The 12626-nt window shown below is 37.0% G+C and overlaps 1 protein-coding gene across 1 annotated transcript in view; it reads left to right on the top strand.

The window, feature by feature from the left end:
* The window catches only part of LOC125237772 (dystrobrevin beta), a 41325-nt gene extending 30352 nt beyond the window's left edge, over positions 1 to 10973 (top strand). The window contains exons 16-21 of the mRNA XM_048144949.1: positions 392 to 454; positions 1536 to 1631; positions 3685 to 3741; positions 7876 to 7958; positions 9940 to 10021; positions 10063 to 10973. Of these exons, the coding sequence (XP_048000906.1) occupies positions 392 to 454; positions 1536 to 1631; positions 3685 to 3741; positions 7876 to 7958; positions 9940 to 9993 (353 nt within the window). The 3' untranslated portion in view covers positions 9994 to 10021; positions 10063 to 10973. The remainder of the gene's footprint in view (positions 1 to 391; positions 455 to 1535; positions 1632 to 3684; positions 3742 to 7875; positions 7959 to 9939; positions 10022 to 10062) is intronic.
* The last annotated feature ends 1653 nt before the right edge of the window (positions 10974 to 12626 follow it).

Here is a 12626-nt window from a genome sequence, read left to right as displayed (position 1 = left end):
GGCACTTCTTACATTTGTTAGCGGCCACCATTCCGTTAACATTTTGGTCCACCTGTTCCATATATGGGCCTGCTTGTCGCAAACGCCATCTCTTGGTTAACTAGAACGCATCGATATGACATGAGACACACTAATCTATTGGTAATTAACAACCCGTTTAATGTTCCATATGTGGCACTGATTGTCACAAGGAAGCATTTTTGTTTAATTTTTTACAAATATACAAATAAATATTTTAAAAATTACCGACTTAATACCTAACGGCAGTCTACCAGTCAATCATCGAGCCAAACAGAAAAAAAATTAAATGGCAGAAGGAGAAAGAAAGATGATATTTAGAATGAATGTTTTTGTTACTTTAGTATTACTGTTATGTATTTATTGTTCACAGGAGGCATGGAAAGTATGGGAGGCGACGGCAGGAACTTTCATCAAAACCAAAGACCAACCACCAGTAAGTGCCAGAGTGCTTACAAATTTGATTCCATTTTTAACCCCCGACGCAAAAACGAAAGGGTGTTATAAGTTTGACGTGTCTGTCTGTCTGTCCGTCTGTCTGTCTGTCTGTCTGTCTGTCTGTCTGTTTGTCTGTCTGTGTGTGTGTCTGTCTGTGGCATCGTAGCTGCCGAACAGATGAACCGATTTTGATTTAGTTTTTTTTGTCTGAAAGCTGAGTTGGTCGGGAGTGTTCATAGCCATGTTTCATGAAAATCGGTCCACTATGTCGCGGTCGGGGGTTTTTTCAAAATTTTAATTTTGTGGTTAGGTTATTAGAATTGAACGTTTAAGTACGTCTAATGAATGTACCTATGGTGAATAGTTAAACATATGTGACGTTATCTGGGTAAAGGGACCATATTGTCGATGGCGCTTACAGCGTTATGAGCGATGTTCGTGTACAAATACGACGCCGCGGGACGTAAGCGCCACCGGCAATAAGATCCCTTTACCCAGATAACGGCACATATGAGCTTTAAGCTAGGAACACACTACGCGGACGTCCGTCGTGAATCGACCGCGGACGGCAATCTGGACAATGGAAATACACACAACCGTGCAAACTATCGGTCGACGGACGTGGACGTGGCCTTGAGCGCATGGACGTCCGATCGAAATGTGGCTCGCTGGATGTTTTGTTCCGTGCACACTGATCGGTCGCGGTCGCGGTCGTTTTACGACGGACTTCCGCGTAGTATGTTCCCAGCTTTACTCTTTCTGAGACAAGTCTGATATTATCAAATGACATAATACCTTTCGGAACCAGCGGGCGTAGCTCGCTATTTGGATAAACTTTATCGCATCGACGCGCCGCTATCGCACTTACAAATATTGCGAAAGGGACGGCTTGACGTTATATCGTTTATCACGCGACCGCGCTTGCCAACCTGGGGTCCGTTACAAATCCAAAATCCCTCATCTTCTTTAGTCTTAGAAATTAAATTCAAGATAATCTCTATCACCGATAATTAAGAAATATTTCGTGAAATTCATAAGAAAATAATACTTTTGACTGTGATAGTACGTTTACTTTTCAGTGGGCATAGACAATCGAAGCCTGCGAAGCGACCTACTCTACGCAGCGGATTCAGTCACCAACGCAATGTCGACGCTCGTCCGCGAACTCAACTCTGGTACGTGATAAAATAATTGGCTAGCACACCGGCTGCGTGTGTAGACGTAAGAAGACACGCATGCGTCACGCAGCGATGTGCCGTCTCTCATAAGTTTCCATACAATACAACTGCAATTGCACGTCTTCTCGTACGCATGCGGTGTGCATAGGTCTTTTATACACAATCTCAATTATGTATTAACAGTTTTTTTATCTGTTATTTTGACTTGTTTACACCATAAATTAACTAATTGAGGTTTGTCAAGTTTTATGAATAAGGGGTTAGACTTAACAACAAAATAAAAAAAAGCTTATAGATGAGATCTAAAACAGCTATAACTTAAATGCGTGTGGAATATAATAAGTATAACCCAACATAGTATTCAGTTTTTTTTATGAATTTTGTGTGTTTTTGGTCAGTTTGTTTCACTGTTTGTGTGTTTTCATATTTGAACCATCTACATTTTTCACTAATTAAAAAATTGCTGCGATAATAGTCAGGCAAAAAATAAGGCTTTGATAATTCTTTGTAGATTTTTTACTAAACACTTATGATAGTAAATTTGCACACTATTAACCTCGTACGGCCCATTGTTCCATATTGGGAACAAGTGTCAAATTGGCAGTGAACTTGAGCAACTAAGGGATAAAAAACACAATTAATTAATTATTTGGGCCCTAGGAGGAATATTATAGTTTCGCTTGCCTTTCTTACCTTAACTCTTATGTCAACATAAAATACTTATTTCAATTTTACAATTTTTAATACAAAGTTTTGCATTTTAATACTTCACTGATTCTTGCTTTCTCACTTGGGCATTCTTACCAGATGAAATAATAAAACAAAATTTAAAAAAATATAATACTGAAAAGGAGATGGCGGGACGACCTGGACGCATTCTACCCGAAATGGTGGGAAAATGCCAACAACAGGGTCGAGTGGAGAAAGCGAGGGGAGGCCTTTGCCCAGCAGTGGGACACAAAAGAGGCTAATTAAAAAAAAAATACTGAAAAAAGAAATCTAGATTATTCTGTTACCCGCAAAAGATACAAAAGTGTTACTTGTCACTTTGTGACATTCATCAATATAGAGTAGGCTCCATATTGGCATCAATTCCATTAAAAAGGCCCTTTGTATCGAGTAAAGCGTTTCACACACTAAGCATGATAAGATATCTGTACCTGCAATGCATATCTGTCAACATTGCTCCTTTTTGCTCATTGAATAGGCTAGTTTCCTATACTTATAATAAAATCTTTTATGCAGTGCATGAAATAAAGCACCACAAAATTAGAAGAAATATATGGACAGTAGTTATATTTAAACAATATTTCTATTTAATAAGTCAAAGAGAAAGATAAAAAGTAAATGAATTGACCGTGGCGTCACTCCTCAGTATTTCATAGTAATTCCATATTAGCAAATCGTTAAAAAGAAGCTGATTTGACTAGTAGGAAACTAGCCTATTGTCACACCTCGGACACTGGCGATCAAATATATGAAAGAGGCGCGTTCCTAGCACACAGTCTAGGCTCGTGTAGATGAACGCGTCCTATGCTTGTATGAGTGAAATATGACAGGCCGATTGTTCGCGTTTTTGACAGGCGGTAACTGTGAGGTAATCAAGAGGGGGTGGTCGGCACTTTCAGCGGGGAGCGGGAGTGGCCATACTGTACGATAGTACTCTTTATTATATTGTGCTATGACAGATATGCGTTGCAGATACAGATTTCTTATCGTATCTGCTTAGTGTGTGACACGCTTAACAATAAGATTTTTTTTTAAATTGGTAATAACTCTGAAACTAGGCGAAATCCAGACAAGTTTATATGACATTTTAGTTTCAAAATGTGCTCAAGAATACGCTGTTAAAACTATTTTGTTTTCTCATATTACACCGTCTATATTTGAGCTTGTTTCTTCATATACGTGTCCGTTAAATTGATTTAATGAATGCTGTAAATAATCTATGTTAACCAATGATTGGGAATGTACCTTTTTTCAACGAGTCCTGTAATGTTTCACTTTCATTACATGTATTTAGTTGTTTTATGTTATAAATGTTTTGCAGAGGGCTCCGATACTGAGGACACTATCAAGGGGGCTGTTGGACCGAGGAAGCAGAGAGGCAAGTATTTACAATATTATTGTGGAGCATTATGGTTTCATTTCCTTTGATATAGCTACAAAAAAATCGGGAGTAAATTTGATATGATTGTTTATGAGATACATTATTTAACTGCCGGAAGTTGATCGTAATATCTGCCGTATCATTCAATTATTAGACATATAGGAGAAAAGCGCTGGTGGCCTAGCGGTAAGAGCGTGCGACTTTCGATCCGGAGGTCGCGGGTTCGAACCCCGGCTCGTACCAATGAGTTTTCGGAACTTATGTGCGAAATGTCATTTGATATTTGCCAGTCGCTTTTCGGTGAAGGAAAACATCGTGAGGAAACCGGACTCATTCCAATAAGGCCTAGTTACCCTTCGGGTTGAAAGGTCAGATGGCAGTCGCTTTCGTAAAACTAGTGCCTACGCCAAATCTTGGGATTAGTTATCAAAGCGGACCTCGGGCTCCCATGAGCCGTGGCAAATGCCGGGTTAACGCAAGGAAGATGATGATATGAGAAAATCATGATTTTGTTTCCACGGCTCGTACACAAGTATAACCGAATAGCTGGGTCCACACTGGCTAAACAACCTCGCGAGGTAAAACATCCGTGCTCATGCGCAAACGTTTGCCCCCACCCGAGCCAATTTACTCGGCATGATAGCGGCTGTTCAAAATAGTTCTGCACATATTTATGCCTAAGGCATGTGATTCGCGATTCACGCGAATATGTGCACTTGTGCAGAACTATTTGAATAGCTGACTGAGGGCCGATAAAGAGAATTACCAAAGGCCTATGTAACTCCGTATAGGCGGATAAAGTTTAAGAAAAAAACGTACCTCTAAGCCATAGAGAAAAAGGTACGGTGGCCTAGATAGCGTTACACTTTCCAAATCAATAATTGATTCTGCCAGTGACCAAATATTTAAGCGTAATTTAAAAATGCTACTTTTAGAAAAAGCTTACTACACTATCGACGAATTCCTCACAGGGAACAACTAAAAATGTAAAGTAATGTTATAATTTCATTTTCTACAAATTTTTACAAATATTAAGATTTATAAATTTAACAGAATTTTCTTTATATAACAAATAATAAATACCGATAAATGTATAATTGACTACCAAATGTAATAACAATTTAAAGTTTTTTAGTTAATACTAGAAATTAATTATTGACGTGTAAAATACTATTTTTTACCAATAAACGCTATCTATCTATCTATCTATCTATCTTTTGGGGAACGCTCGGCTAGATGGCTCTAATATTTATATTTTACATTTTAACACATATCAAGCTGGGCCAAATTGTCAAAACTGAGGTTCAAAAGTTTTAAGCTTGTGTAGAGAGATGGCAGTCTTTGCACAGTGATTACACGTTTTACTTTGACAGTTATTCTCTTTAGAACTCGATCCTCTTTGGAATTACGTATCGTTGACTTCCAACCTGTCTATGGGGCCTGACTATACTGTATCAAAGAGGATCAAGTATTATAGAAAGTTACTGTCAAAGTAAAATATGTAATCACAGTGCATAGACTGCCATCTCTAAACACAAGTTTACAATTTTTAAAACTCAGTTTTGACAATTTGGTCCATATTTTTATTTTGATATGTTTTTTTTATTTTTTTTTTTTTATTTTTATTTATTTATTTCAAAAAACTTATGACTATATTACATTTTTTTCTTTTCGCCAAACTGGAACCTTTATAAATGGGCTTACTCTTGGCCACAGACTAGCCAAAGGCAAAGACGTGGCCTACGATGGAGTAAGCTCGCCCAGAAGATGCCTGTTCACTCTTGATTTGATTCATGTGTTAAAATGTCAAATGTTAATGTTAGCGCCATCTAGCCGAGCGTCCCCCAAAGGTGTAACGCCATCTAGGTCACCGTACCTTTTTCTATATGGTCCTGAGCTACGTTTTTTTCTTAGACTTTAGCTGTCTATACGGAGTTACATATGTCTTTGACTGTATGTACGTAATGAAATGAAGTATCTTGTCTTGATACTTGAAAAACAAACCATAATGCTTTGCAATAAAAAGGAATTTCATATGCTTTTTTTCATTCCAATTCAATGCATGACTTTGCATGTTCGTTGCACAATTTACTTGTTGTTAAATGCAGCGAATTTCAACATTTTCAAATTTTAAGTGTGCATGAATGAAATGCATTGTCACTGGTTCTGTAGTTAAAAATATTTCATAAATCCAATATAGGATTGTGAATTGCACATGGTAATGTGTGGCCAGGCATATGATTCAAATTCTAGGGTACTGATGTGCCGACGGAAAGTTTCCGAAATTCTGAAATTTTCACAAACTTCGGAAACTTTCCATATTTTGTATGCACAATTGTATGGATGGAAACTTTCCATTTCATAAATATTAATTGGGTGAATCAACTTTTTCTTGCTTTTTGCAAGAATTGTCCATACTTATTATTAGCTCTACTTTTGTGAGTTTTAACCTGGCTATCGTGAATAAAGATCCTTATTTTTATTTTACATTAAGGGAATAACTAAAAAAAAAACATTTACAATTAAATCTATATGTGACCCAGTGGAAGACACTTTTTTCATACAAAAGTGAGGGACAGCTATGTCCACTGGGTCACTGCTCGAAATAAAGTAATAAAATAGCAAATCCTATAAAAACATGATGTATTGCATAGCTTGAATATCTGTTTTAAATATAATAAGTATAAACTAATTACACTAAATACAAATTAAATTTTCTGACCACATGTAGTCGAAGTATATGCGTAATTTTACTGGCAAAGAAAAGTTGATTCACCCAATTCCCTCTATTTTTCGTAAAAGTTTCGTGAATTTTTCAAGAAATTTAAGATTTTTTTTGGAAAATTTCCGCAACTTGCACATCACTATTCTAGGGTGTAGGAAGGAGCCATTTGCCTATGGCGAGACATCATAATTTATATGAAAGAGCTCTTATTTAATACTAGCCTTTGCCCGCGACTTCGCTCGCGATAGAAAGAGACAAAAAGTAGCCGATGTCACTCTCCATCACTTAAACTATCTCAAGAGTCAATTAAGTCAATTCGTCTCCCCGTTTTGCCGTGAAAGACGGACAAACAAACAGACACACACACTTTCCCATTTATAATATTAGTATGGATTTAAAGAGTAGATTATCAAAAGCACAATATTATTTATGTACTTGCACCAAAGAAGGTCTATCGTTATTTTTGTTCCGTTCTTCGTCCAAGATTGGGAGTGTAACATCGCAAACGTTGAAGTTAACCAATAGATGTCGCTAGCGTCTATGTAAGTCGCTCCGCCCCATACTGTGGCGTTTCTAGCACACAGTCTAAGCTCGTGTAGGTGAACGCGTACCATGCTTGTGTGAGTGAAATATAACGGGTCGACTGTTCGCGTTTTTGACAGGCGGTAACTGTAAGGTAACCGAGAGGGGGTTGGCAGCACTTTCAGCGGGGAGCGGGAGTGGCCATACTGTATGATAGTACTCTTTATTATACTGTGCCGGCATAAAGAAGTGATGATTTCTGTACCTTATCGCTTTTAATCGTTTGACAATTTCGCATGACATTTCAAACAAGACTTTATTATGACAAGATACAGAAATCCTTACTTATTTATGCCGGCGACTGTACCTTATTGCTGGTAGCCTTCAGTTTTGATTTCTAATAACTAGCAAACAGGATCGAGTATTATAGAGAGTTGCTGTCGAAGTAAATTGTGTAATCACAGTGCATAGACTGCCATCTCTTGACACAGGCTTAAAACTTTTGAAGCTCAGTTTTGATGATTTGGCCCATATTCTTAGCTTGATATGTTTTAAAATATCAAATATTAATATTAACGCCATCCAGCTGAGCGTACCCCAAAGGTGTAATGCCATCTAGGCCACCATACCTTTTTCTGTATGGTACTGAGGTACGTTTTTTCTTAGATTTTATCTGTCTATACAGAGTTATATATCGTCACTACTTTTAAAAAATCTCGTATCTCACGCTGTTCCTCAAAGTTAAAACGCAGTAAGTCTATATGCATTCCATACATACTTAATACAATTTTCTTTTCATTGACAGACGAAGATACAAGTTTTTTTAAAAGTAGTGACGATATTTCTTTGTAACTAGTAATAACCTAAAGTTGTATTCTTTTCAGATTTTGAAGAGGACGATGACAGCGATGAACCAATGCCGCGGCCGCAGCCGCCGCGTCACTACCTGCACGACAACAATGTGCAGGTGAATAATATGTTTGTTGACGCCATGTGTTTGCATAGTTTAGGGTCCCTTCACATGTTTTGACGACCGGTCTGGCGCAGTCGGTAGTGACCCTGCCTGCTACGCCGCGGTCCCGGGTTCAAATCCCGGTAAGGGCATTTATTTGTGTGATGAGCACAGATATTTGTTCCTGAGTCATGGATGTTTTCTATGTATATAAGTATTTATATATTATATATATCGTTGCTGAGTACCCACAACACAAGCCTTCTTAAGCGCACCGTGGGCCTCAGTCAATCTGTGTAAGAATGTCCTATAATATTTATTTATTTAATATTTTATCTAGCGTCTCGCGAGCGTCGCGTCGGGCCAACTGTATGGGCAATCTTTTTCCATACAGTTGGCGCGACGCGACGCTCGCGAGACGCTAGATGTGGGGGGACTCTTAAGTAGCATAGTTTTGCATAAAACCAGCGTGACTCAGGGGACCGTAACCATGGCAATAACAGGCAAGAAAAAGTTGATTCACCCATAAGTGTCCTGTATGTTTGGGCATTTTCAAAAAGTAGAACCTAAAATGAGTGAAAGTTGTTAACAAAAATTAACTCTATGTCAGTTTTGTGATTTCAATAAAAATATTGTTTTTGTTTGTGTTAATTACATAAACTTTAAGCGATAATCTATCTATATATCTATTTTTTTTTTATTAGAATGTGAAAAAAGAAAATTTTTAGACAGATTTTATGCTTAACTGTCGTCACAAAACTGACAGCGAGTTAATTTTTGTTAACAACTTTTGTTAATTGGGGGGACCCAAATTCTGAAAATGCTCGTATGTAGAATTGACTGCAATGTATGAAACTGTCTATTTTATTGAAATTTAGAGGTTTTCACACAACTTCCTAAACATGAAAATTATATTGAAATTGCCACATTGCTCCTATAAAAGTGATGTAGTTATGTTCTCCGGCGAAAATATTACATACATACATACATACAATCACGCCTGTATCCCATGAAGGGGTAGGCAGAGCACATGAAACTACTCAAGTTTCAGTGCCACTCTTGGCAAATAAGAGGTTGAAAGAAAACGAAACTGTGACATTATGTGATATTAGTTTGCCAAAAATATTGTATTGTTAATTTTTTCATCACAATTCTCGCTTTTTCTTGTTTTTTTTTTTGTTTGTATGTTTGATTGGATTTTGTTTTTTGTTTCGTTTTCAGAGCATTGCAGCTAGTGTAGAGACACAATCTTAAGTTTTTTGCCAGTATTGTAGATCAGGTTTGTTTTTTTCTGTTTTGTATTTGATTTTTATTTTCAATATTTCTGGTTATTTTTAATATTGGGGACACCTTACACAGATCAACTTAGCCCCAAACTAAGCGAAGCTTGTAATATGGATGCTAAGCGACGATATACATACTTAAATAGATAAATAAATACTTATATACATAGGAACACAAATAAATGCCCTTACCGGGATTCGAACCCAGGACCGCGGCTCAGCAGGCAGGGTCACTACCGACTGAGCCAGACCGGTCGTCAATATTTATATTTATTTCTGGTTATTTATTGCTATTTCATGGTTAGCACTACACCAATTAATGCTAAGACACTATTCTACCTACAAGTTCTTACCTATGTTTTGTTAGTTAATAAACAGTTGGCGACCGGTCTGGCCTAGCGGGTAGTGACCCTGCCTGCTAAGCCGCGGTCCTGGGTTCGAATCCCGGTAAGGGCATTTATTTGTGTGATGAGCACAGATATTTGTTCCTGAATCATGGATGTTTTCTATGTATATAAGTATTTGTTTATTATATATATCGTTGTCTGAGTACCCACAACACAGGCCTTCTTAAGCTTACCGTGGGACTCAGTCGATCTGTGTAAGAATTTCCTATAATATTTATTTTTAATTGAAAATCGGTCCTACTCGTTTAGGTGCTTTTTTATCGAGGACATCACATATGTGTCTCTAATACCTCTATATTATTACAGGACACCCCCCCACCCCTGCCGGCGCGTACTGGACACTACTTCCCAAGGACATAGTGTAACTAACTAACCATACTATCCATACATTTTTTTTTTTATTCATAATAATTAACACAGCATGACAACATATAGCATAAATGTTCACTTTTACAACGCTTAGACGGTTCTTGAGCTTAATTGCTTCGGTTTATTCAGAGAATTTCGGCAAAAATTACTATGTATATTTGTGTATGTTTTCTAAAAATTTAAATTAGCTCTTTCACATTTATTCGTTTATTCTATACATTAATAAAAACAGGACTTGATAATTTCCTCTCTTGGGGTTTGGAAGTCGGTTAAAAAAATAAGTACAGTACAGAGGCCCATTTCTCGAAAATTATTAGTCTAATAGTATTAGTGTGTTGTCATGGCAACGCAATTTGACAGTTCGTGGACCAATAATATTAGTCTAATATCGTTCGAGAAATGGGTCCCAGGCTGCTAAATTGTTATATTAGCGTCGTTGCATGATTAAAGTTTTGGTGATACATTTATAGTGCAACGTGAGGCGGAACTGGAATATTGCTAACGAGAGTAGGTTAAGGGCCAGTTGCATCGACCACATTTGACAGACACATCATCGTCACGCAGCAGACGTCTATGGAACTTCCCTACCAAATAAAATTTAACGAACGCTTTAACGGTGACAGACGGTTTGGTGCAACCGACCCTAAATCGCGACGGCTTGTCGGAGCGATTTAAAGACTCGACTTTTCAATATTCTTACGCCCCGAATAACACACAATGTTTTTCATCACACTTAAAAAACATGTGAAATGTTAAATACGGTACTAAAATAGCACATTTCGTGTGCGAATGTGATAAATATAATATTATTTAACAATTAAGCTCAAGAACTTGTTGAAACTATCAAAAATATGGTCAAATATTAGAACATTACTGCTAATGTTTCCTTCTGAAACAAGGAAATAGTTCCTTTCTGAAGATATTCTCATGGATTCTGACATGATGATAAACTATTAGTTCTTATAAGAAGTTTAACCCTTAAATGCATAGTGATGTATATATGAATCATGCATTTTTGACTCTATTGACAGCATGTCAAAATTCAAATTTGAATAAATCTTTGTCAAGGTCATGCATTTAAGGGTTAAACTATATGAATCAAAACTGTTCCTGTTCCTTTTATCTGGGAACTACACAAACGTGCCGCTAGTTACTTGTGATTGTCAAACAGGATAAAATTAAAGCAATTTTAATATGAACTTATTCGTATGCGTTTAAAATGCCCTCTATTTGTTACGGGCGTTAAAATTAATGTTTTAGATATATATTGTATATGTACTTAAATGTTTGAAGTTTTAAACCATAGACAATAGATATAAAGAAGAGTAAACTTGTGCGAAAGTATTGTAATCGCAATCTACATAGATGGCGCTGTATTTCCCCGTACTTAAGTAAATTATCAAGGAACAATATTCTGCGCTACTTTGTCTTAGTAATATATTATTTTTCACCACACCAACTGGTAAAGATCAATTTCGCTATTAGAAAACGGATAGCAAAATTGCATTTTATCCACAAGAGTGCAAAGTAATTTCATACATATTTTAACTTGATGCCTTGAGGTGGCTGGTAGAATTTACCTACGAATGATTATTATTATTTGACGACCGGCCTGGCTCAGTCGGTAGTGACCCTGCCTGCTGAGCCGCGGTCCTGGGTTCGAATCCCGGTAAGGGCATTTATTTGTGTGATGAGCACAGATATTTGTTCCTGATTCATGGATGTTTTCTATGTATGTAAGTATGTATTTATCTATTTAAGTATGTATATCGTCGCTTAGCACCCATAGTAAGCTTTGCTTAGTTTGGGGCTAAGTTGATCTGTGTAAGGTGTCCCCAATATTTATTATTTATTTTTAATCGTAAATATTAAATAGATTGTTGGATTTGATTTAGTTTGATGTTTTAAAGTCAGTATTTTGTTCCTGTTGGTGTGTTGAAAAAAATTGTGTTTCACTCGGTGGCAAAATTTGTTTAACCTACGTGCCTTGAACCCTCGCAACGCTCAAGATTCTTTTTTTGAATCTTTGGAATCTTTCGCTTGCTCGGGTATCAATATGGGCACGTGCGGTTAAACAACGACTTTGCCCCCTTGTAATACAAATAACTATTGTCTATGAAGGCAGCATGTTAAGTCATGTTCCTCGTATTGCAATAATCTAAAAAATCATGATTAAACTCCGCTATAAAATCCAAAAATAGATAGCTAATTTTATGACTACAGCCTGGCAAGTAATAGTAGAAAATAATATTGGCGTCAGCGTCTACATAATTCGTTTTGCATTGTCATTTTTGTATGAGAACAGTAAGGGCCCATTTAGACGGTACGAGAACTCGCATACGAGTTTTATTACATTGCGGTATTTGATGGCTGTGCAAAATTGTTTGTAACCTCAACAACCCGCAATGTAACCAAAATCGCATGCGAGTTCGCACGCCGTCTAAATCAGGCCTTAATGTCGCTATGATAAAAAATAGTTGACATGGAACTGCTTTTTTTGCCAAGCTGTAAGTGCAAATATTATATGAATTGTTTAAAAAAACACAAGTGTAATGGTTAAAAAGTACCATTAAACTGATTATGTGATTATACAGTTATACATATGGCGTGGTTTCAACAAAAAA

This window comes from Leguminivora glycinivorella, chromosome 22, assembly GCF_023078275.1.
Source record: "Leguminivora glycinivorella isolate SPB_JAAS2020 chromosome 22, LegGlyc_1.1, whole genome shotgun sequence".
Lineage (NCBI taxonomy): Eukaryota > Metazoa > Arthropoda > Insecta > Lepidoptera > Tortricidae > Leguminivora > Leguminivora glycinivorella.
This window is presented reverse-complemented; position numbering and strand designations above follow the sequence as displayed.